At 34.7% G+C, this 27,867-nt stretch overlaps 1 protein-coding gene across 2 annotated transcripts; it reads right to left on the bottom strand.

Annotated features, from left to right (window-relative positions):
• Positions 1-7,755: 7,755 nt before the first annotated feature.
• LOC126966604 (pancreatic triacylglycerol lipase-like) lies at positions 7,756-26,692 on the bottom strand. 2 transcript variants are annotated; one of them, XM_050810765.1, is made up of 7 exons: positions 26,544-26,692; positions 19,191-19,350; positions 18,692-18,840; positions 16,908-17,153; positions 15,465-15,653; positions 10,165-10,330; positions 7,756-8,065 (listed from the first exon to the last, which is right to left on the bottom strand). In XM_050810765.1, exons 1-7 carry the CDS (start codon positions 26,590-26,592, stop codon positions 7,996-7,998), a joined length of 1,029 nt encoding a protein of 342 aa, XP_050666722.1. In that variant the 5' UTR covers positions 26,593-26,692; the 3' UTR covers positions 7,756-7,995. The 2 variants fall into 2 exon arrangements, with proteins under 2 accessions (XP_050666722.1, XP_050666723.1); XM_050810766.1 differs by having other exon boundaries at positions 19,191-19,344; positions 26,544-26,686.
• Between the last annotated feature and the right edge of the window lie 1,175 nt (positions 26,693-27,867).

Below are 27,867 nucleotides of genomic sequence, written 5' to 3'. Positions count from 1 at the left end.
TGAACGTCCTGCTCGTCTCGTCCCTCATAAATAAATAAAACATTGAGCAATCCACGCACACAACACAAAGTTACATACAAATTGTATGTGTAAGCAGTAGCTTGTCACGCACACTAAAGTAGTAATCCTGGCCTGTTTTCATCATTGGTCTCGCAGCAAAAGGCTCTATCTAGGACGTATATGTTACCTAAGGAAATTGCTATGGGCACTAAATAGTGTGCTAAGACCAAGTATATCTTGCCAGGATGCTTAGATAATTTATACATCTAGATAGAGTATCGTGCTGTTAGACAACCGATAAAAACAGGCCATGTTCAATACTTTAGTGTGCGTGACAAGCTACTGCTTACAAATACAATTTGTATGTCACTTTGTGTTGTGTGCGTGGATTGCTCAATGTTTTATTTATTTTAGTAATGAGGGACGAGACGAGCAGGACATTCAGCTGATAGTTATTGATACGCCCTGCCAATTACAATGCAGTGCCGCTCGGGATTATTGAAAAATTTTGTCTTACATTCCTGTTTTTTTATGAAAATAAAGAAGCAGACGTTACGCTGATGGTACCTTTTTGATACACCATGCCTTTTACAATGCAGTGCCGCTCAGGATTCTTGAAGTCCCCAAAGATTCTGAGCGGCACTACAATTACGCACGTCACCTCGAGAAATAAGATGTTAAGTCTTATTTGCCCAGTAATTTCACTAGCAACGGCGCCCTTCAGAACGAAACACAGTAATGTTTACACCGTTGTGGTACTCATAATCTAGCCGGCATCCTGTGCAAAGGAGCCTCCCAATGGTAACTGATTTGTATGACACTTTGTGCTAGTGAATTGCTCAAAATAGAGCTTAACTCTAAACTTAATTTATTTCTACGTTTTAACAGCTGTCAAAGTCTATCTAGACGTATAAATGATCAGATCATCATCCATGCTGTATCATCATACATGTCCATCAACCATAAAACTTACAATATTAATATCTATAATTTAGTCGACATATAAACATATTTCGTATACATTAAACATTTATCTTATCAACAATCATGACGTCAAGTGAGAAGATTTCTATATAAACAAACAAACAAAAATATTTTATTTCGTAGGAAAATTGCATTACACTTGAAATATGTAATTTTTTCATACAGCCCGTTGGGAATGCAGATTTCCTTAGAGAAGAACGAGCAAGAAACTTTATGGTTGCTCTTTTCAAAACAGAATGATATTACAGGTTCTTATTTTCAATTTAATTTTGCAAATCATTTCAATTACAATACTGATGCAAAGTGATGCAACAAATACACAAACGTCAATAACTAAATGCCTTACATGAGTAAGTCAAAAAAATGTAAATTAATAAGTAAAAACATAGTTATAGTTAAAGGAATAAAAGGCATCTATTTTCTCAAAATTGATTTCTCTAGATGTCTTTTTGATGTCATTTCTAATATACTAGATGCTACTACCGCTTCGGAAACAAATGGCGCTCTGAGAGAGATGAAGCGGCGCAAGAAACAATCTCAGCATTCTTTTTTTTGAGCTCTTTTCAATAAAAATATACAATATTGTACAGTCATTTCTATCGCTATAAAATAAACATAATCTAGTCCCAGGCTGTCCGATCACTTATATATTCAGCTGTGGAGTAATAGGATTTACGACAGAGCCTTTTTGTTTATAAAACAGTTAAATTTATTTATAGATAATGCTTGAACAGTGGGTGGGACTTTATTATAAAAGTGTATTCATTTACCCTATTAGCTATTATGTATCTTATTGTAGTTATTATACATACTTAAAGGACATGTAAAGTATAGGCAAGTTTGCCATCTTCTTAGGCAATAGAATTTACTAACAAAAACACAATTTGTTAATATTTCAAATGGAAAAAAAATATTCGCCTTTTATTAACTTTAATTTATATTCACGGTGAAAGCTCGCGTCAAAACCGCAAGCGTCGAACCGTGTCCCATTGATTTATTTATTCTCCTTCAATAATTAATTTCATTCGAAATTATAAAAGTTTTTGCAAAAAGTCAGCCTTTATATTTGTTTGTTGATTTAATTGAATTTACGGTTCGAGTGGTTGACACTTTGGTTTACTATTTGCAGCATTTTATTATTAAAACTAAAAGAAATAACACAGGGTGTTGATATTTCCAATATTCCTTATGGAGTCTCTGGTGTCGAGACACTTCGCCGTGGGGCACAGAGTCGCGGGGAATGGACCAAGTACTATCTTCTCGCCTCAATAGGGCTACTGGCCACCCAAGCCTGGCAGCTATTTCTATCGGATCAGCCTAGCTTTTCAACATGGAAATACTGCCAGTATTCTTGGTACACTTCCCCGTAATGATAGTTTTAATTTAATGTAATTATAGTATTGTATACAGGTCTCTCTCGGGAAATCGTCGACCAGTGCCGGGAGAAACTTGTGTCTTCTATCGAGTCCTCTCTCGAGAAGGTCGCGGAATGGGGTAAATTGAACCTTGTCCAATTTAACCCCCAGAAGACTCAAGTTTGCGCGTTAACCACTAAAAAAAACCCCATTTGTCGTATCACCGCTCTTCGAGAACACTTCTCTTAAAGCCGCGCCTAGTATCGGATTACTGGGTCTTGAAATCTCGAGCGATTGCCAATTCCGTGGCCATCTGGAGGGCAAAGCCAAATTGGCTTCGAAGAAGCTGGGCGTCATCAATAGAGCACGGCAATACTTCAAGCCGGCCCACATTCTAGCGCTCTACAAAGCGCAGGTCCGGCCACACATGGAGTATTGCTGTCATCTCTGGTCTGGCGCACCCCAGTATCTGCTCGATCCATTTGACCGCGTGCAACGTAGAGCAGCTCGAATTGTCGGGGACTCAGTGCTCTGTGAACGGCTGGATCACTTGGCGTTGCGTAGAGACGTCGCTTCATTGTGTGTCTTCTACCGCATCTATCACGGGGAGTGTTCCGAAGAGCTGTTTAACCTGATTCCTGCCGCCGAATTCCACCTTCGCACGACACGCCACAAGTTAGGATTTCATCCCCACCATCTGGATATGTGGCGGTCCTCTACAGTGCGGTTTTCAAGGAGCTTTCTCCCTCGTACTACAAAGCTATGGAATGAGCTTCCATGTGCGGTGTTTCCGTGACAATACGACATGGGTACCTTCAAAAAAAGCGCGTACACCTTCCTTAAAGACCGGCAACGCTCTTGTGATTCCTCTGGTGTTGCAAGAGAAGGTGGGCGGCGGTGATCACTTAACACCAGGTGACCCGTACGCTCGTTTGTCCTCCTATTCCAAAAAAAAAAAAAATGTAAATAGAGTTATAGGATTAGTTTTTTTGAATAATTAAAATAATAAGCAGTTCTTATGGAATATGAATTATAACTGGATTTGTATTCAGTAGAACATAATATATTCTCCAGAAGAAGTCAGGTAGAAAGGTGTGTCAGCGTGGAAATGTCAGATGTATGGGAGTAATTAAATACAGATTTTACTTTATATGTTTATTAAATTGTATTCAAAATATACAATACATAATTATAGCCAAAGTTTTAGAGTGGGCAACTATATCAAAATTATTATTTTTGATTAATAATTAATTTATCATGAAAGATATTTTGATTTGTTTTGAAGTAACTAGCACACATTTTAATTAAATTTATATAAACGTACACATATCTATAGATTTATTATGTTGTTTTTTTTTTATTGTTAGCTTCATTGAGATGATTTTCATTAATGCCGCATTTAGTCACATTTACTTAATTTTTCTTATATTATTCATCATTATAATACGGTGAAAACGAAAATGAGAATATGAAATTTTGCGATTAGCAGGGTTTGTTTGGGTTTACAAACTAAATTAGATAGTATAGTTCACGGGCCCAGGACCTAAAATCAAGCCCAGTAAATTTAACGAGTTAATGCATATTAAGAGAAAGAACATCTTTAACCGACATAAGAAAAGGCTCAATTCGTCGGTATGTTCTTTTTTATGTTTGTTACCTCAGAACTTTCGACTGGGTGAATCAATTTGATAATTTTTGGAGTCGGTGTCAGCCAAGGTAGGTTTGTTACTACATACATTGTTATAGGAGAGATGTGCTTGAGTCGCACGCACGACGTGAGGAGGCGAGAGCGGGGCTGCGGTGGGAGGACATCAATTGCAAAAATAACAAATAATCGTTACTAAAATTAGAATTATTAAATAGATTGTATAAAAAAACGCAATTATTTTTATACTTTTTAATGCATATATCTATTGTTTTGGAATAGTGTTTTTGAAGTCGGTTGTTTTTTTTTTGTTAAAATTTTAATAATTTAAAAACTTTTTGGTCTAAGTAGATATTTGAAGTGTCGATGCAATGGACTGAACCGTTGACTCTTACTACGGTGAATGCGGTTCGATTCTCGCTCGCCACGTACCAATGAGTTTAGGTTTTCGAGTTCATATATGTACGTTTATCCGACCCTTGATAAGGTTGACAAAGTTCTTGTGATTCCTCTGGTGTTACATGTATGCTCGTATGTACTCTTCTTCTATTAAATGAAAGGGTTCGTTTCGAACACTATGTGTGACCCTTGTAGATCTATTGCGTTCCTCGCCCACTCATACGATAATTCTACAGCATCTCCCTCAGACTAATCGCTTTTTGAAAGTGACAAAGTGGAGAAGAGACTTATAAACAATAGTGTGAGTTCATATAGTCCCAGATACTGGCTCCTATTTCACAGTTCAATACGGCCACCATTACTATATTATTTTATAGAATACAATATATGAATGTACAATATACAGAAATTTTACTCAAAATTCGTACAATATTATTCATATTTTCTGTACCAGTACTGGAGACAGCGTGCGGTATTTGAAAGAACGTGAAAAGCTTTCAAAAGAGCATCTAAACGAACTGAAACGTGATAAAAATGCACCTTTGCAACCAGTGGAAACAATTTTCTCTATTTTACAAATACTACACCCCGTAGGGACAATTTTATATTCATATTACCACGAAGGCATAGAAGAATATAGGCAGATTGAAACAATTTGTTATTTTTTAAAGTGATAACCCTCATTTCTGGGAATATTACGTAAATTAAATTTGATAACAAAATTTATGAACCGATGCGGAACTCGAACCCGCAACTTCTCGAGTTCCGTGCGAGCGATTGTTCCACTGAGCCAACCGTTCGAGTGACGTAACGTGATATGTCTTGTTCAACTCTCAGGGTGTGGCTTCAACCCCAATATTCGCATATTAGGAAATTTACTTAAGATGTCCTCATTTCAAAACGAATTTGAACTTGAACATTTTTTCTTTTTGACCGAGCTTATGTTTGATAAATCGTCTGTGTGGACTTGAAAACTGTGTGATAATTAGTGTGTGTTCACGGATTATTATTTACTATAACAAGGTTGCGTCTTTTTTCTTCAATGGTTGCGGTGTGTATCCACCGAAATAGAACATTTTATAGTACTTTCGAGTATACTAACATTTATCCTCAAATTGCATTCATAGTACTAAATGTACTCTTATAATAATAATAATATTTACACGCTTTTACACAAATTATCTTGCCCCAAACTAGGCATAGCCTGTACGAGTACTATGGGTACAAGACAACGATATATTTAATACGATATACTTACTTAAACATACATAAATACATATAAACATCCATGACTCGGACACAAACATCCATATTCATCATATTAATGATTACACATACCGGGATTCGAACCCGGGACCTCTAGCTTAGTAGTCACTAACCATTCGGATATATGGGTTGTCATCTACGGCCGTTTTCAATAAACTATCTATCCTTGGTTTAACTTAGGGATATTTTGCTGTCACCGTTTAATGACAAGATCTTATCTATCCATAGTTATGTCCAATATAGTTTTACGGCCGTTTTCAATAACGTATATCTAGTTACGGATACATTGCTATCACCGTTTCATGACAAGATATTATCTATCCATAGTTATGTCTATTATGTCGATAGGTTATTGAAATGTAAGTAAGCGTAAAAGGATAGATTTGTCTACCTGTAGTAAGGATAGATAGGTTATTAAAAACGGCCGCTAGCAAATACCAGTCAATAACGATAGATAAATAGGTTTAAAACGAAACGTTTCAATGATGTTTCAATGGACATGAGAAAATATTTTAAAAGAGTAAATTTTCAGAACAGATAAATTCTATTAGCCTTTATAATAGCCATTCATGTTGGTGAATGAATGTGTACGACTAAACAAACCACGTGGCGGTGAGAGGAGATGTGACGAGGGTCGTCTTTGTCCAAAACACTTCGGTCTAATAAAATCCTGAACCAATAAATCCTGCTTCATCTTTCAGTCTCCTTTGTGTGCCTTGATTGAATTTATTATTGATGTCCACTCTTCATAATATGTGTGTGGGAAGGTTATTGAATCTATACTCGTAGTTAAATTAGTAAATGTGCCGTTTAGGCTAATTTAATAAAAACTAAAAGTTAATGAACAGCATTAACTTATAGTTTTTATTAAATTAGCCTTGCCTGCAAACGGGCAAAAGGCTCACGTAATGGGGAGAAGTGAGGCAACCGCTTATGGACATTCGTAACACCAAGGTGGGTACACAAAAATGACGATTTATTTTACATAAAAAATATACACTACTAAACTAATACTATTATTTTACATTAATAAAATTATCTCTTAAAAAATCAACTTTCATCCCTAAAAAACTGTAAAAATGTTTCACGGCTTAGATTCGATTCCACGACCTCGCGATGTTTCGGCTTCGCAATCACAATGATTCAAACTCTGGTCCAATGACCGTATGGTCATAAAGTTGAAATAGCCAAACTATAATTTGTTAGAAGTATAAATCTCTCATCCATAATTTCAACGACTGTCTTACGAATTTTCGATCAGGCCGCTTGTCCTGACGCGAGTTTAACATTTTTATACCCATCCCCAGAAAAGTGCTCAACACCGCTAAAGAAGTTTTCACTTCAAAAATATTGTTCCAAAGAATATATAAGCATTGTACTTAATATATAATAATAATAGGCGACGAATATTGTTTTGAGAATTTGCTTCTATAATAATATGTCTGTTGGTAAATAAATCTCAGAATAAATGGATGAGTAAGCTAACTACTGATATACGAGTATTGTAGTGGTAAGTTGCTTGTAATATTTTCATACCAAACGCTTCAAAAATTGTTATCAGTTTGTCATTAATGTATGGTAAAATTTTGCAAAAAATATTAAGTTTTTTTATGGAAAAGGAAGACTAACATGCGAACGGGTCACCTGGTGTTAAGTCATCACCGACGCCCACATTCGCTTGCAACACCAGAGGAATCACAGGAGCGTTGCCGGCCTTTAAGGAAGGTGTACGCGCTCTTTTTGAAGGTACCCATGTCGTATCGTCCCGGAAACACCGCACAGGGTAGTTCATTCCACAGCTTTGTAGTACGTGGAAGAAAGCTCCTTGAAAACCGCATTGTGGAGGACCGCCACACATCCATGATGGATGATATCCTAACTTGTGGCGTGTCGTGCGAAGGTGGAATTCGGCAGCAGGAATCTGGTGAAACAGCTCTTCGGAACACTCCCCTTGATAAATGCGGTAGAAGACTCACAATGAAACGACGCGACGAAGTATACATATTACATCATATTGAATAAAATAATAAATGTTTTCAACTTGTGTTAAGCTTTAATTTTTATTATGATCATTGATTTTATTTAATACTTTAATAAAACAATCGCTTTAAGAAAATATTATTCATTTATTTTCTTATTTAATCTACAACAATAAGCTGGGTCGGAGTGAAATATAACAATCGATAGAATGTAAATGAGATGAAGCTGTGTAAATTGTCAAGTCGGCCCGCGACCCATTTACTCTCGCTACGAAAAAAAAACCTGACCTTTTATGAAGTAAATGAAATAATTGATTTAGGTATTGACGTTGGTGGCGACGGTATGAAATACATTCTTAATTGTGATTCAGGGTGAGGGGTTTCGTATAGCGTACGGCTTTTCCGCGTTCGTTTTGAGGTAGTAAATTCCATCTTTCCTGTAACAATAAAACGTTATTCGAATCTTTTATAATTAACTGACTTCAATAAAAAAGGAGGTGGTTCTGTAAATGTATTTAAGAAATTTAAAACACATATTACTTTTAGTATACGATTTTAAGCATAATATTTAATTATGTCAAAACATAACACTGTTTTTTTCATCCTTACATATACGATTGGCCTCATCATCAGTTCGATGACGTTTACTTCTGAACGGAGTAGAAATAGCAATTCCGGTGTTTTTAACGTTTTCATCGACAATTATTCAAACTGTTATTATTACTTTTCCAAAAATTACACTATTTTTAGTTGATTTCCTTTCAATATTTTTTTTCGCAAATGTATAACAAATGTTGTTCGATGCAAAAACACCTGCGGGATTGTCATTTCCACTCGTCCATATTGTTGACCCGCTATTGGGTCAAAAATCTACATACACATTTTTAACGATATGTTACTATTTTATATACTATATATTATAGCTATATATATACTATATATTTACAATAGCTTAGATCATTTTATATGTCTAGATAGATTGTGACTGCTGTGTAAATGTCAAAAAAAATTGAGACATGAAGATTGAAACACTAACATAAAGCGACATACTAATCGCGAGTGTAAGACATAGCTTGTCACACACACTAGAGTAATAACCCTAGCCTGTTTTTATCGGTTGTCTAGCAGCGAGAGGCTTTATCTACGTATAAATTTCCTAAGATTTTTAGGCTATCAAAACCTGTGATCAAAACGATGTCAAGTACTCGTAGCTAAGTAACGTAGAGCACGTTTAATTTGTTAAATGTAATACGTACGTACTAGTTACATTTTTTTTTTTGAAAATTGTGATTGTAAATTTTTTGTATGAACATACGGGACGAGACGAGCAGGACGTTCAGCTGATGGTAATTGATACGCCCTGTCCATTACAATGCAGTGCCGCTCAGGATTCTTGAAAAGCCCAAAAAGTCTGAGCGGCACTACAATTGCGTCGTCACCTTGTGACATAAGATGTAATGTATAAGATTATGTATCTTACATAATAATTTTATGTATATATTTCAAAAGCGTCAATGGCGCTATGGCGCATGATTTTGAACTGATATCGAAAGATCGTTACCTAATCAGTAACATGACATCAATACTTTTTAAAAATCAAAAGAGAAATTAAGTACACGGACTAGTAAAAAACTAAGGACTCCATGTCACCTTACATAACAGTGTAGCACCAAAACAAGCCGATTAACTTGTAAATACATAGCCCCACGCACACACTTACACAACTACAGGCCGATAGACGGCCATTATGACAATTGTCATCGTCTATGACAGATCAGTTTGCGTCACAATAACATATTTTAAAAATGCCGTCGTGCGTTGTGAAAAAGTGTAAAAACGATACTTTATAAGTATTTGTGGCCATATATGATTATTTAAGGGAGAAAAAATTATGGAACTAGTATCCCCCGTAACCGCACACACACTAGCATAACGGTGCTTCACTTGCTAAAATCACGGCGCGGAGTCCTTCTTTTTTTAATCTCCGTGATTAAGTATAAGATTTTGTATTCGAAGTGACGTCCTTGATGTGCGTTGCAATGACCTTCCTACTGAACACATGCTAATGTATGGAAGTATCATTTTACTAATTATAATAGGTTTAGTATTTTCGATTTCAGTTTAATGTTTTTTGAAGTTATACTTCTTTAGGCGTTTTATGAAATAATGATAAGAGTGAAATTTTAAGATCCGCGCGCATCACTAAAGTCTGACACAAAAGTTTGAAGTTTTTTTTTTTGGTTTCTTCGTCCATTATTAGGACAGGCAAAGGATTCAAGCCCATACAGCCTTATTCATTATTTAATAATAAATATTCAAAGCCATCTTTGCAAGATTTTTACAAAATTTTTCTTTCTAATATCGTAGAATAGCACGAGGAATAATTCATTTTAATGATTTTTGCTTCGTTAGGCCAAAGAAGTATAAGTTCTTGCGTGCATACATAAGTACACACACACTTATTTTATTTCTGTAATAGTTACGTACTAATCGTCTGATACACACACACATAACGATTTCATCCTGTATAACTTACCCATAATGTATATCAAAACCGCCCATGATCAGGGTCTCCCCGGTCCCTTCACATGATCCCTCGTAGTAAAGCTCATCGTAGTCCTGACATCGGACTGCAGTGAACGGCACGTCTGAAATTATGGACTCGGCAAAAAACATGTGTGCTCGGTTGTGAGCGCAGAGACCTGTTACGAAAATAAATATAATTAAATATATTTCTACAATTATAAATTAGAAAAATTTAAATAAATAATCATTTTGACTGTTGCTTCTCAATGTATTCTTGATAATGTTCTATAATATGTTCATAATCACATTGAGGAATTTGCTAAAAACTGTGACAATCATAATGTTAACACGAGGAACAAATCAAATCAAATCAAGTCATTTAATTGCATAGATTGAGTGGGTACATTGGTGTTACATTATAATCATAGGTGCTAACAATCTGCCCGGTAGGCATGCAAAAATAATATTTTACAATTCTTACTCTAAGTTTACCGTGAAAAACATACAACATAAAAACCAAATTATTCATAAAAGTCTATCCACCATAATATTATAAAAATGTGAAAAATAAAAATTTGCTTACTAAAAATGTTAATTTGAAATATCTGAATTAACTTATTCTAATGACTATACATTCATGTCTGTTAAATATTCTTTAACTGAATAATATTTCTTCGTCATTAAAAATTCCTTAATTTTATTTTTAAAAGAGTTAATATTTAAGTTTTGGTCCGCTAATAATGCTGGTAGTTTATTATATAGCTGAGGAGCTATATTAAATATACTATTACCAAAAAGTGCCGTTGTATGCTGCGTGAAACATATTTTATTTTTTCTGCGTTTACTATCAGAGTAACTAAATAATTGATCATTTGTTCTAATGAATACTAGCACTTCATATATAATATAGGCACGGGAAAGTAAGTATTTTAAATTTATCAAAATATGGTTTACAGGAATCAGTAGGGCTTAAATGAAATATAGATCTTATACATTTTTTCTGACATTTAAAGACTCTATCCTTATCTGTGGAATTTCCCCAAAATATGATCCCGTACCGAATATTTGATGTGACATATGCGTTAAATACTAACACTGCGGACTGGTTTACTACTTTAGACAGCATGTGCAATGCAAATGAAAATCTATTTAGCTTTATGCACAAATTTTCAATATGGGTTTTCTAATTTAGGCAATCATCAATATGTAGGCCTAAACATTTTGTTTGTGTTATTTCAGTTATTTTTTTACTTAGATAATTAATGTTCAATGCTATCTTATTGCGTCTATTTACAAATGTCATTATGCTAGTTTTGTCAAGATTTATGATTAAATTGTTACATGTCAACCAGTTTATAATATTGCCTATAGTATTATTAATGTCACTTTCAAAAGAATCTAAATTTTCACCTATAAATATCACTGTGCTGTCGTCAGCAAATAAAATCATCTCATGGTTGGTTACCGTAGTGAAATCGTTTATATATGTTATGAACAACAATGGACCTAATATACTTCCCTGCGGTACTCCAGTGGTTAAGGTTTTTGACTCCGATATGTATGGTGTGTCTGTTTTATCATGCCGTACTAACCTCGCTATTTGTGTCATTTGTTGCCTCCCCGTTAGATATGATTTTAGAAGTGATAAGCTGTTTCCTCTAACCCCGTACACGCTTAGCTTATTCAATAATATTTGATGGTCGACATAGTCAAATGCCTTAGTGAGGTCCATATAAAGTACGCATACATGCTTTCTTTTATCTACATTAGTAATGACTTCCTTCAAGAAATTGTATATTGCTAAATTAATTGATTTATTTTTTCTAAAGCCTTTTTGCTTTTCGTTTAATATTTCATTCTTTTCAAAATAATCGTTTAAGTAATTACAAATATACTTTTCTATTATTTTTGAGAAAATTGGTATAAGTGTAACTGGTCTATAACAGTCCATGTCTTCCCTATCTTGTTATTTAAAGAGTGGCTTCGCAATTGAAGTTTTTAAATTATCTGGATATACACCATTCTCTACACATAGATTTGTAATATGACACAAAACTGGCGATATTATATCAGATACATATTTTACTGCTTTGGTACAAATTTCATCAAACCCATTGCTATTTGTATTTTTTAGTGTTTTTATGATATTATTTATTTGAGTAGGCGATGATGGTTTCATAAAAATTGAATTCGGCTTGTTCCAGTTAGCGTTTGCTCTTTCATTAGTTGTTCACAAAATTTTACGACTAAGAAAATGTTCATTAAAAGCTTGTGCAATCTCTAAGGGGTCACTTATTATTTCGTTGCCACTTATTGTTTTTAATACGTTCAATTTTGTAATTATTGAGTTTTAATCTGTTTTCATTTATTATGTCCCATGTAGTCTTAGATTTGTTATGCGAATTTCTTATTTTATAATCATTTTGGGATTTTTGTGTTAGTTTGATGATATTTTTTAAACGTAATAACGTTTGTAATTTTGTTTTCCATAGTAACTCTCGTTTCCTTTTGCAACATTGTCTTATTCCTTTTGATATCCACTTTGGTTTTCTAATTGACTGTATTTTTATTTTAATGTAAGGAAAGCAGAGATAGTAAAGAATTGAGAACATTGCGAAAAATCTATTGTATGCTTCATTTGGTTCAGATGTTTCATAAACATCCGAAAATGTAATACTACTTAGGTATTCCTTAAATTTACTCAAGTTTTCTTCGCTAATGTCTCTTCTTAAAATAAACCAGTATTCTATCCGACTAAATTTTTGAACAGTAAAGCTGAAAATTTGTGCTGTATGGTCTGATAGAGCCAGTTCTTCAACAGAACAGCTATAGCTCCGAATATTGGTCAAAAAGTTATCGATACATGTGCCACTTACTAAGCGCGTTGGCTGTTTAAGTGCTAATTTAAGATTAAAACCATGTACTAATTCATTAAGGGTTTGCGTAATTTTATTATTTATTAACTCGTCTATATTTATATCACCACAGATAATGATTTTCCTTTTTTTGAAGCAATTTTTATTAAGTTTGTTGTATAAACTGTCAAAAAATGTGTCTAAGGTAAATTTATCGAGTTTTGGTGGTCTATAAATACATATTACTATTGTGCTTTGATCTATTAGGTCGACTCCACTACATTCTATAACACCTGGTACGCTTAAGCGTGTGATATCCGTTAACTCTTTAAATTTAACCCAATTTCGTACAAGTATGGCTGACCCACCGCTTCTATTATTACGAAAATATGCAGAAGCAATGCGAAAATTTGATATCCTAAGCAGCTCACAATCGTTTTCAATTAAATTATGTTCCGTAAAACAAAGGACATCTATAAAAATATTTTTGCTAAGTTCTAATTCGTCGAGTTGTACTACCAGCTGTTCAGATTTATTAATAAGTCCATTAATATTTTGATGTAATATGTATAACTTATGAGACTCGAAAAAAATTACTAGGTTCTGCACTGTTTCCGTTAGCTCCACTTTTCTCTATTTCAAGAATATATTTTTTGGCATTGTCCTTTTCCTCTTGTATTTCATTACCGTTTTTACCTTCACTTTGTCCATGTTCAGTTTGGGTAGCTTTATTTTCTGTATTTTTAATATTCCTCTGCGTATTCTTTATTTGTTTTTTATAACTGTCTATTTTGCTTCGATATTCAAGGCGTAAAATATCCTTTATGAGTGCCTGGCATATATGTCGTATTTGCATACTTCGTTTCATTCTTCTTCTACTATAATCCATGTCAACAAATGATACATTTTGGAATTTTCCGCATATAAATCTTAAATCGTAATTTAACTTATTTTCATTTAAGGCTCTATTATTTAGTATTTCACTTACTAAAATATTTGTATGTGTGTTATTATAGAAAAATCTATTTAAACTTAGTTGAAAATCGTAGGGATTAGTAGCGAACAAATATGAACTTGTTATGCCTACTACTCGGTTAATTGGAATTAGTAAGTCTTTTATTGGGCGATATATACTTCTACAATATAAATCCAGAAAATTTACAAAACAAATGTGTTACGAAATTTAAAAGAATTGTTAAAAAACCTTTGTGAGGGAAAGGTTATTTATTATAACATAAACGACTTTCTTAATGATACCCCAGACAAACCACAGAAGCGGACACCCTCAGGCTCTCTAATTATAAATGTTTATGGTACGATATAACATTGTAATCCATATTTTTATAAAAAAAAAACCGCAGAGTTTCTTGCGCCCGTTCTTCTCAGGTCTGAGTATATTTTGAATGGGTGGTAGTTTTTGACGTTCAATAAGTGGTTTTGAATCCTATTTTGAATGAAAATATTTGAATTTGATGCGGAACTCGAATCCGCGTCTCTCGGGTTTCATCCGAGCGCTCTGACAACTGAACCAACCAAAGTTTAACGAGATATACCAAAATGATGGTCGATGCGTCGCTCAGAATGCGTGATGGATATCACTTAACATTAGCAAACTGTATTCATGCCTTCAACCACATTCAAACTTTTAAAAAACCACCTTTCGGATATTCTCCGTGATGTGTGCTTTAAACAGCTTTCGGTGTTTTGGCACTGTTGCAAGTGGATTGCTTGCAGGTTCGCGGAAAAAAATGCGCTGAAATATTTTGGGGTCTCGTAGAATATCTCTTGACAGGTTAAGTACTAGCTGTATTACTAATGTGCCCTTTCGTTGAAAAGTACGGACTGTTACAGCCCTTGAATTAACGCCCATCAGTGTTTTGAGTACTTTATTTACCAGTCCCGACAATACAGTAATTTCCAATTTAAGTTACGTAAAACAATAACTTTTAAAGATTATTATTTTTTTATGGAAAAAGGAGGACAAACCAGCGTACGGGTCTGGTTTTACGTGATCACCACGCCGAAATTCTCTTGCAACACAAGAGGAATCACAGGAGCGTTGCAGGCCTTTAAGGAAGGTATACGCGCTTTTTTGAAGGTACCCATGTCGGATCGTCCCGGAAACACCGAACAAGGACGCTTATTCCACAGCTTTGTAGTACGTGGAAGAAAGCTCCTTGAATTTTAGTGGTCTACTCGCCCGAGCTCGTGCTCTTGAAATCGATCGAGAGTAGTAGCCGGTAGCTGCTTGTCATTGAGTAGGTATTGGAATGACTTTGAGTATATAACAGTAACCCATTCATTATCAGTATCGTTTTTAGATTTATATTTTGTTATGATGTATCTAATTAATGTAAAGTGTTTTATCTAGAAAGAGCACTGTAGATAAAACAATCTACAGTGCTCTTTCTTGCACGGAGATATATTATTAACATATATCTATCAATAAGCTCACCACGATAATCAAATCCACATCCTGGCTGTCGAGTGCCGCCGTTAGGATAGAAATCAATATGGCCGAGGGGAGACGCAAATCCTAGATATCCTCCACAAGTGTGTATCACCTCCACGTGTCTTGCATCATGCTTATCGAGCCGAGCGTCCTTGTTGCCGAGCGTAAATAAGGGCAGAGCTGGGTCTAAGCCTGTAGGTAACAATTTGAGATTAATGCTTGTTTTTATGGAATAGGAAGAAAAACGAGCGTACGTGTCGGGTCACCTGGTGTTAAGTGATCACCGCCACCCACATTCTCTTGCAACACCAGAGGAATCACAATAGCGTTGCCGGCCTTTAAGGAAGGTGTACCCGCTCTTTTTGAAGGTACCCTTGTCGTATCGTCCCGGAAACACCGCACAAGGAAGCTCATTCCACAGCTTCGTAGTACGAGGAAGAAAGCTCCTTGAAACCGCACTGTGGAGGACCGCCACACATTCAGATGGTAGGGATGATATCCTAACTTGTGGCGTGTCGTCCAAAGGTGGAATTCGGCGGCAGAAATAAGGTTAAAAAGCTCTTCGGAACACTCCCCATGATAAATGCGGTAGAAGACACACAATGAAGCGACGTCTCTACGCAACGCCAAGTGATCCAGCCGTTCTCAGAGCGCTAGGTCCCCGACTATTCGAGCTGCTCTCTACTACTACTCCTATAGACACATATTTTGCTATTGTTTGCTATTTCTCACGTCTCTGACTGCCGGAAGTGTAAATACGAGCAAGAATAAATCTAAGTTTGAAGTATAGTTTAACTAAGAGCATTTGTCAGCGCATAGATTTTTCATCAAGTAGAAATTGTGTCAAGTAGAATATGTATATACACACACCATACACTCACATTTAGTTCATTTTATAAATGGCACGATACCAAAAAACAAATAAAATAAAAGAAAATTATAAATTGATATTGATAGTCTCTGCTCGCTTAATAAACCTAAGATTGAAATGCAAACTTTGTCGATGGCTAGTTAAATAAAAGTAATAAAAACCACTAGATTTTGATAGACATTGCTAAAGTGATCGACAAAAAATTGCGTCTCAAACTACATTGCACGGTATATCTATGACTAGTGGGAGGCACACTCCTTTGCACAGGAAGCCGGCTAGATTATGGGTATCACAACGGCACCTATTTCTGCCGTGAAGTAGTAATGTGTAAACATTACCGTGTTTCGTTCTGAAGGACGCCGTAGCTAGTGAAATTACTGGGCAAATGAGACTTAACATCTTATGTCTCAAGGCGACGAGCGCAATTGTAGTGCCGCTCAGAATTTTTGTTTATTTTCAAGAATCCTGAGGGGCACTGCAATGTAATGGGTAGGGCGTATCAATTACCATCAGCTGAACGTCCTGCTCGTTTCGTCCCTTTTTTGAATAAAAAAAATCTTAGTTTAAAAAACTACCAGTAATTGTATCTATAGGTCCTTTCTTCACATAAGCACCGGCAATTCCAACAACATGAGCGCCCAAGCTATGACCAATGAGGTGCACATCGTCCATTGAAACTCCTTCGTTGATTAGAAAATTTAGAAATTCCGTCAGCACTCGTCCCACCATTGCCACGTTATAGCTTGCAAGGATGTAGTTCACATTCGCAGCATTGCCCCAATCAACGACTATTATATTAATATCGCTGACGTTCAAATATGCTGAAAAATAGAATTAAATCAAGGACTATTACTTAGCTGGGAAGTAAAAAAAAAACTACGTTTAAAAAAACTGACTTCAAAAACTCAAAAGTATAAAATATAAAATAAGATTTAATTTAACACACCATTAATGTTAAAGGCATAAGAATGCAAATCTTATACCTTTAACATTAATAATATACTATTATATGTATGCGCTACCTATTGATAGCGTTTAAGTCGGTGCTTGCCCTCTTGGGTTGTTTGGTTCTAGACGAAGCTATCCCGCTCAAAGTCACGAGTGGCGAGTGTAGGTACCTGCTACATTTGGCAAAAATCACGTAAATTGGATCATAAATCTCATCGTAATCGGTATACAAACATAGAAAAAAAATACCAATCGAATTGAGAACCTCCTCCTTTTCGAAGTCAGTTAAAAAGGAATTAGAAGATCCAGGCGATCTAAAACATAAACATAAAATATGCTCAAGAAAGTCGAACATCTATGTTATCTTTTGTTATCAACTTATATCTCTTTAAAGGCTGACAACGCTCCTGAGGTGATCAGGATCTGGGTATGGGTATGCTCTTTGTCACGGAATTCTACAGAAAAAATAGTAAACATTTCCTTAATGGTTTTGGTTGTTTGTGTTTGTTGCGATATATCTGAGGATATTAAATGTTTATTTCCTTTCTCGTAATGCGACATCTCTTTTCTGATTTAACAAGGTAAAAATCAATAAATATTGGCTTCTGCCCGCGACATGCTAATAGCTATAGACTAACGGCCGTTCCCAATATACTATCTTCAGATAGGGACAAATCACTACCTTCTACTGTCAGTAATTATCTGTCAATAATCTGAAACTATCCTAATATACCCAATGACGTTCTATACATATGTATAGAACGCCATTGAATATACCCGATAAGTCATTCTTATCGCCAGTTCACTGTTGCAATTTCCATACAAATGTCTATCCCTGGTAAGCTATACTTTATCCCATAGACAGACCGCGTATACGGATAAGATGAGTTACCGTAGATAAGTTTATTGGGACAGAAAAGTCAACGATAGCTACAATTTTTTATCTCAGGTAGGCCACAAGCGGAGATAGACTGAATATTGGAAATGGCCGCTAGAATATACTAACAGACCCGACCGACGTTCTGTACATAATAACTAAAATACTTCATATTTTATCACAACAGTTGTTATAATGAAATTCTCTCATAGAAAATATGTCATTAGAAAACAAATATTGGAAATAAAAACAATTATTGGTCCCAAGTCCCAAACACAAACTAAACACATCTCTCAAGTTGGACTAAACTGCACTCCATGAAGTAATCCCCATTAAAATCCCTTCACTAGTTTAAGAGTTCACTGGAAACAAACATCAGGACACTGGATTTATATATATTAAGATTATAGCGTAGATGATCATATGAGCATCTATAGATGACCTAACAGGCCATTAATGCGTGAATAATTTTGACTTGTCAATGTGAGCGTTAGTTAGTGGTTTCATACTGATTTATAGCAATATTAGGATTACCTTCTTTGATGGATTCGGGCATGGGACTATCACCATGATTCAACCACCCATGTGTAAGTACTTTCACCTTGTTATCAAAGTTAAAATGCGAGTTTCGCAGCGAGGATGTGTCATTTGTTTTGAGCATTTGATGCTCGAATGGGTTCTTTCTGAAAAAGGAATAGTTATAAGTTTTAGTTTAACGAAACACACAAATCTTATCTTTGGATTTACATTAAATTGATGTCGCTTTTCTTCTGTCATTAGGCATATTGCAGTTTCTGCATTTTTCGGTTTATGTATTTAAATCTCCAAGTAAATGAAGGTCATGAATTTTCATCATAATAACATTATCGCTTCCCATGTCTCCTTAAAATGCAAGAAAGAAGTTTTGTCTTTTAGATAAAAATTAGCGCATTGTTAGATAATAAATAGTGGTAAGGTATAAAATAGGTACCAAGAAGTACCCCTGTCGTTTAACCTCATTATTTATAAGACGCATAAAGAAGTAACAAAAAACCTTGTAAACAGTCGAAACTGCACATCTTGTTCGCTGACCCAGCTCCAGTACCAGAACCTCGTCTCATTTAGAGTCGGTACCGGTGCATGAGTCTGCACGCTGGCAAACCAAACGGGGTCATAAGGTGTAGGGGTGTCCCACTGTATCGCCTCAGCTGAAACTTATTTAAAATATTATTTAAAAACCTTAGTAAAAATAAAAAATGGTTATAACTATGTTTACAATACTGAAAATGATTAGGTACATTTGAAATTATAACTTTGAATAAGGCCAAGAATACTGGCAGCATTTCCTTGTTGGATAGCTAGGCTGATTCGTTGACCGAAATAGCTGCCAACGCATGGGTTTCCAGTAGCCTTATTGATGCGTGTATTTATATATTTATAGTAAGCTTGTTTAGAAGGTTAATTTATTTATTTAATATTATAATTATTTTATCAGAGAGAAAGAGAATGGTTGATGACATACAGCGCCATCTAGTGACTTTTAGGATTTACATCTTATTTGTTGCATGTTACTCAATGTTGGCTATGCTACGAAACTGCATTTGATAATTAATAATTGTGCTATAGATATGTTTATAGTCTAAGGAGTGGATAGGCTATATTTTATTATGAAATTGAATTGAATGACCGTAATATAACCATGTGGACGATATTGCGAGATAGATCAACCGAATACAGTAGCAGGTTTTGTTGCAGTTATCTTTAAATATAATATTTTAAATCAAATATGATGTAACCGAATGTTTTAACTACAATACGTAATATAACATCATGTAGTATAAATATCACTACGTTAAAGTGTACAATTTATGCAATCATGATCATAGTTCGTTAAAAGCTATAATTATAAACCTAAACGAAGCGAAATGTACATTAATTGAATAATATGGTCAAACAAACACATCTTATAACTATATTTAAAATACTATTAAAACTATTATTACGGGGAAGTGTACCAAGAACACTGGCAGCATTTCCACGTTGGATAGCTAGGCTGATCCGTTGACCGAAATAGCTGCTAGCGCTTGGGTTACCAGTAGCCTTAGATAGTACTTGTATATTCTCCACGCCGTTCATTCTCTGGGCCCCACGGACCAAGTGTTATGACACCAAACTATACCTCGTAACAAAATGGCAAGAAAAAGGTAATTTTAGTTAATCATCTATCCTTCAACAGACTTCAAACTACATTATTAGAATGTGAATATTTATTAATGCTCATACAAAAAACTGTTAAATGATCCAGACAAATGCACTGATGATTGGAACGAAGAATAAACATTTATGAACATAATATAACAGATGGCAGTACTGGAGATGTCGTCTACACGGGCCATGCAGGTCTCTCTCGGGAAATCGTCGACTAGTGAGAGAAAATTGTTTTCTACTGAGTCCTCTCATGAGAAGGTTGGGATTGGGGTAAAATGAACCTTGTCCAATTGGAAATGGTAATAACCCCCAAAAGACTCAAGTTTGCGCGTTTAACACAAAAAAGTCCCATTTGTCATATCACCGCTCTTCGAGAACACTTTCGTTAATCCCGCCTAGTCTCGAGTGATTGCTAAGTGCCCGGACAACTGGGCATCATGAATAGAACACGGCAATACTTCAAGCCAACCCACGTTCACATAGCGCTTTACAAAGCGCAGGTCCGGCAACTTATGGAGTATTGTCTCAAGTCTGGCGCACCTCAGTTACAGCACGAACCATTTGACCGCGTGTAACACAGAACTGCTCGAATTATCTGTGAACGGTTAGATAACTTGTCGTTGCTTAGAGACGTGGCTTCATTGTGTGTCTTCTATCGCATTTATCACGGGGAGTGTTCCGAAGTGCTGTTTGACCTGATTCCTGCCGACAGATTCCATCTTCGCCACAAATTACAATATCATCCCCACCAACAAATGCAAATCTTAAGATATCATAACACACAATCTAGGTCTACATACATTTATTATACAATTGCTTATACTTATAATATAAAAACTCAAAAATACTTTATTTCTTTATCTTTATTTGTTTCAAATCTTTTTTCATGACATTAGAGGAGATAATTATAATACTACGAATTTCAACTTCGCTTTAAAAACTACCTATTATTAAATTTAAAAAAAAATATTGAAGTAACGCACTTTGCAGACATCCATAATTATACAAATATAATACGACACATAGTCTCGTGCCAGATCAAATCATTTTGGCGAGACAACAAGAAAAAACTGTTTAAAGACAAAAACTGGCTGAATTCACTCTAAAGAAAACTCAAATCATTTGTATATTATTAAATTATTGTAACTTTCGTGAGACATTACTTACTTATTTATTAATACGGCTTTACTCACGTTTTATCTTTAGTCAAACTCTAAGTTTTAATGAATAATGTTTTTACTCGAACAAAACAATGTATAGTTCTCTGCTATTGTGGCAAAATAAATAATAATTGACTTTGATAATATATAATTTGTAATAATAATAATTTTTAATATTGTTGATAAAAATTAAGGAAGATTTACTGAGAGTTGAAAGACAGATTCTAATAATATCATAGGTAAAATGACATGTCTGCACGAACAGTATAATCTCCGGTACGGAAATGATCCAGTTGTGTAAAATTCATAAGATTGCTTATAATGAGAAAACGTGTGTGCTAATATATTCTCAGTGCTTTCACCGAAGAGATATTTTAAATTACATAGAGTGCACACATCGTAGAACCTATTTCAATTAAGTTGAACGAAGTTTATGTTTTCTATCTTTTCAAAGAAGCAATATTTATGACTTGCTTTAAGTTTATTGCACAAGGTAAAGTATGAAAGTATGGATAATATTTTAAGTAAATATTAACGTAAGCTTTCGTATTGTTTAGAGACTACAGACAGTTTCGCTTTCGGCGTATTAGAGTTCGGAAATAATACACTGGTATGCACCAAAGTAAAAACGATAAATTAGTAAATAAGTACTGAGAGTATTTCGCTGTTGTTTTTGCTAATTCTGTATTTTCGTAGGTCAGAATTACAGCAATAAAGATGTCGTTAAAATTTTATGTCATAATATCATTATCTCAGTAAGCTACTTACTACAGGTAGACGTATTTTGTTTTGCCTTCATTTCAACCTGGGCAAGAGGATTAACCGTCCACCGACTTCAGAGGTACGTCCACTTGTGATATTTCATGTTTACCTAATGGTAGTCCTTGTTTAAAAACACCACCACAGATAAAGAAGGAATTAAATATATAGTTGCTAGGCTTAAAAACAAACTTAGATTACGCCTATGCGCCTTTAATGCAGTAATAAATTAACTGTAAGAATCATTTCACCGCCGAATTTTGACGAAATCTACTCGTCGCGGTCGGTGGATTCACCCCATCCAGGCTCAGTATCAACTTGTTTAGCTCCCCGCCCCTCCTTTATACTAAGAAAATATAACTAACAAAAATTTACATTTGTATTTGGAGGTCTAAAACTTATTTTTATAAATAACACTATTGAAATCATTAAAGTAATAATTTCTTATGGGAGGGTAAGCCGCTTCGTAACGTAACGCGTTACGAGGCCAATCTGTCGGGCTTCCCTTTCTCTCGCGCATACGACAGCGGTAGGCAGGCTTCTCCTCTCTCACTCTAACCAATTGCTACTTTTATAGGATTAAAGAATGGTTCTTATGATGTACGTACATATTCAAGAATTGTAACTTAGAATAAAATATATTTTATAATCAATAAAAGCTTTATTCGTGAATAACCTTCATTATTCCTTAGATTCTCATATTATTATTCACAAAACTTAAATAAGAACCTATTTTTTAGCATTTAAACCATTTCAATATTAAATAATTCAACTTAGATTAGTGCAATCAGTTCTGTCGGGCATCCCGAGATGCACACGTTTTTTTCTATAGAAGGTTACTTTAAATCATAGACACCAAAATCGCTAAATAAAGATGAGGTATGTAGTACTGACCAAGCACCAGTTAAAAATCTAACTGCTTTTTTAATTCAAATTTCATAAGGACTATTACAATAGAGCAATAAGACTGATATAATTCTCTTTTACATTGTAATCCCGTTCTTTAAAATAAAAAAGGTACTTAGGTACAAAAAGAAAGTTTTTATGTCGTCACAAAATACTTACTACGTATTTATTCACATAGAACAACTCAAGTATTTAACAGACAATCAACTGATCTTTTATTTAAGATTCTAAGGAGCGCGAACACAATCATGAATAAACAAATGTAACTGAATTTATAAATAGTACTATAGAAAGTAAATCATAAAAATTCAATACGCAATACCTGGTACAGGATATTCTAGAAAGTTCTCATGGCGTTATCGGACGATGGGCCGTCTTTTGATTACATAAAAATCTAAAAGTTGTCTCTATTGATACTAGATTAATTACTACATGCTGACATAAATCAATAACTCAACTAAGAATATACTGTGAGTGTAACTTGTTCAGATAGTCTTGTTGAAGTTGAAACGAATCAATTTTGAGAAAAATAAAGATTTTAAGATGACTAATAAGTAATTCTTATTTCTTTTTAAAGACGTTCGACCTACAAGAACTATTTGATTAGAGCATACTGCCACCTTAAGGCTGGGGACCGAGTCAATGGCCTTGAGGAGGAGCGGATCGGTAACCTATACCTCTCTCTCTAGTTTTAATGCAGAAACACAATTTTCTTTACAAAACTAACAAAACTATGTCATGTTGGTATTGGTGCACAGTTAATAAATTTTCGTTCTATTTTTATCTAGATTGAATGAGTAGCATGGCTCCAACTGTAAAAGTAAGGTGTATTTTGGTGTTTTGCACTGTCACGAAAAATAGAAATGTAAAGAAAAAATGAATTTTCTTCTCGTACCTATTTTGTAAATATATAACTATTCTTTGTAAAAATATAGGCTTTATATAAACCGTCAATAAATGGTTTCAATTATGAGATATTTTGGAGATTTCTTGGGATGGCGGCCTTAAAGGCCAGAAACACATCTATCGACCCCTGTTGTTGCGGATGTCCATGGGCGATTGCCGCACCACCATGTGAACCTCCTGTCCTCTTGCCCAGTCATATATAAAAAAACTGCAATTAGTCTGTGTAAATATAATTTGAAAATTAATCGGATATTTTTACAATTACCAGACAAACAGAAAATTGATATAGTCTGTGTCATGTCAACATGCAGTCGTCTGTAAGCAAGCAGTTCTTTTGCTTTTAAGTGTTATACCTGGACCTGAGTTCACTAATACAGCGACCTGCCCCTTATCCCTATCTCAATTTACGAGGATTCCGTATAAATCGAAATTAAGCATAAAAAATTAATTAATTAAAGCATGAAAACGTGTGTGTAAGTTTATTCTGATAAAGCACAATAGTTGGGGTAAATTAGTTTATCAAAAAATCTATGAAAAAAATTAAAATCGACATGCATTTTAACCCATTAAAAAGTATTATAATATGTGATACTTGCGTAAAAAAATGTAAACCCAAATGAACCATTTAAGAATTCACTTAAATCTAAATAACATATTCTCAAGTTTCAGTCAACTTGATATTATTTTAGAATGAAGGATTAATTTTATTTTTTATTATAATAATATCAGACAAGCTAAATTGTTCATAGATATTTTTACTTTTTAGTATTATTACAAGTTTGTTGTGGTATTTATATGCTGCTCCGACGATAGACTGATCTATTGTGGCCACCTTCAAATTCAATACAAAGAGTTTATGTGATGCAGGGCTTTAATGAATTGCATCTCCTCTAGCTACATGATGTAGGTACTTCTTTAGCGCATCAGTGTTGCATTATCTGTGCATTGATGATTCCTCCGCTTCCTGAGAGAAACTGCAAGCTGTATCCATATCGAGAGCGTCTTGGGAAGTACATCATCCGCGCCTCTTAAGCGCTTGTATAATGTAAATTTTAGTCACTTACACTTATACAATAACTAAAGTATAAAATATAATATTTTTATTTTACATAATATTAGGATTTAAAGGATGAAATTGCCGATTTGAACTGAAAAATTTAAATTCGTTTCTCTTTTAATTATTTGTACATTGGCTATGCCTTTGCGATAGAACTGTGGTGATCTAGATCCGACACACTGTGTGAAAGCATTTTTACTGCCTCCTGGGAAGAAAACTTTTTATCAATAAATTTCATTTAAAAATGGTAGTCCGTTGGAGCAAGTCCTGGTGAATACGGAGAGTGACGAATGGTTTTCTAATTGCAGTTCCTGTAGAGTTAAAACCGTTACTATCAGTCAAATCATGAGGCACCCATTTTTCATATTTATTTTATTTTATTGGTTTGACGCAAATGAGTCAATATTGGTGGTAAGGTTACGTTAAACCATGGCGCTCATTCCTGGGTAGTTTGGCTCGGATCGGTTTCCACTATCTCTTTCAGTTCATTGATATTCACTTATGGGTGCGGTCTTCCATGTGGTTCGTTCTTCAAATCAAAGCTGTTTCCATCACGAAAGCGTTTAAACCAAATCGCACGGTGCGTTCATTAGCAGTCCCCTCTCCAAACGCAACCTTGATATTGCGATCTCACGATCAAAATCACTCAAATTTTCGAAGTATCCATCTTTCTTGTCTAGGCAGAAAAAAAACAACTGAAAGTCGATAATCGAATATTGCATATTTTTTACAAGAAGATCTACATAGGCACCTACCATGTGAAAAAAGGTTTACTCAAAAATCTCAAACCATGAAGGTTCTATGTCAATTCGGACTACCTATTACAATAAAAAAGCAATATCATACTTTAACACCTATTATATAAGTATAAAATTTGTAAATGTGGATCTCCTATCTAGTACATACCAAATTTCATCACTATCGGCTCAGTAGTTATTGCCATATAACTTTTTTTTTATGGAATAGGAGGGCAAACGAGCGTACGGGTCACCAGTTGTTAAGTGATCACCGCCGCCCACAATCTCTTGCAACACCAAAGGAATCAAAGGTGTACGCGCTTTTTTTGAAGGAAACCTTAGATAACATTAAAGAATCGTTGACATTGAGTTTGTTTGCTTGTTCACACAATTTAATTTGCATTAATTATTTATTTTCTTTATTAAAAAAAATTGCGGATGCTCTATCAATTGCGTGCCTTATTTTACCTCAGGGATAATCCACCTGTAGGTTTGGTCTTAAATCTAGTTTACATCTCCACCACAAACTACAGAATAACAAAAACATATAGGTTAAAAACTTTTCAATTCTTTCCTGGTCGTAGATTTTTTAATAAACCACCACATAAGTTACCCCTACTTACCATCCATACACCCAAAACTTTCAAACTATTAAAACAATATCAATAACACACCTGCGATAATGACGCACAGAAACCAAAGCATCCCAACAGACTGCCCCATTCATAGTAAACACAAAAACAACACTAATCTAAAGCACTTGGTCAATGAGTTCATTTTTCAGTTCTTGACTAGATGTTAGACCGGCATCAACGAATCCCGCATTTTCACTGACGCTTCGAAAGCAGATAGAATATAAATTTGCGTAGCGGTATGTTGATCATTAGGATTCACATAACGCATTCACGCGTCGTCCATTGATCATAACAATGAAGCGGACCCCATTAAAATAGTGTTCATTGACCATTTCTCCTTTGCTTACTAAAAAGTTCCTTAAACTATAGGCTGAGTAAACATTCAAACAATGTAATCCAGTATTTCTATATTTTTGATAATTTCTGCACACAAACAAATGCCTATCTATCTAGAGATTGTGTTACATTTTATATTGTAACTAAAGACAAGATTGTGTATTTTGTTTCAGAAGATTTAAAACTGTAGTTTTGAAAGATACCCGTTATTTGCCGAATATTACGATGTACTGGTAGAAACTAGGATATACATCATTTCCGTACCTTTCGTGTTTCTACCTCAGTGTCTCATTTACTAAATTGCGGTGGAAATGCCAAGCCACAAAAGAAAGAATAGAATAATAGGTCTACGAAAGAGTCCTTGCTTACATTTACGTATCTAACTATAACGGCCTTATAAATAAAATTGGCATAAAGTTATAACTAAGCATAAACCAAGAATATGTAAAATGTTTACAATTAGACATTTTGCTTACGAATGGTTTGTTCGGACGTATAACGTTTCCCGCGTTTATTTGTAAGGCAGCTTGTCATTCGGAAAACTTCAGAATTATCATTGTATTGACAGTGTTGTCAATGATATTGTAAACATTTTGCATTTTCTTTGTTTATCATCAGTTATAACTTTACACCAAGTTTATTTATAAGGCCGTTAATATGTAATAAAATCTCTTTGGATGTACTATTTGTACCTGGCTAGATTTTATTACAATAAAGCGATTAGATAACAAAAAATAAACAGATAAAACAAAAATATTTCAATAAAGCGGTTACATTACAAAAAGAAGAAATTAGTTGAAAAATGAAATGAAAAGAAGAAAATGTTGTTTCCAGCATTTTTTTCCTAGATAATTTGTACGTATAGATAGAACCTCTTGCTGTTAGGTAACGCATGAAAACGGGCCAGGTTTGTTACTTTAGTATGCGTGACAGCTACGTCTTACACAGACTCACACTTACGATACGCCAGTCACTTTATTTTACTGTGAGTACGTTTGCTGAAAATAATGGGTAACAGTTTGCCGGT

Source organism: Leptidea sinapis, chromosome 10, assembly GCF_905404315.1.
Source record: "Leptidea sinapis chromosome 10, ilLepSina1.1, whole genome shotgun sequence".
NCBI classification, from domain to species: Eukaryota; Metazoa; Arthropoda; class Insecta; order Lepidoptera; family Pieridae; genus Leptidea; species Leptidea sinapis.
The sequence above is the reverse complement of the archived record's forward strand: the minus strand, read 5'-3'. Positions and strand labels throughout refer to the sequence as shown.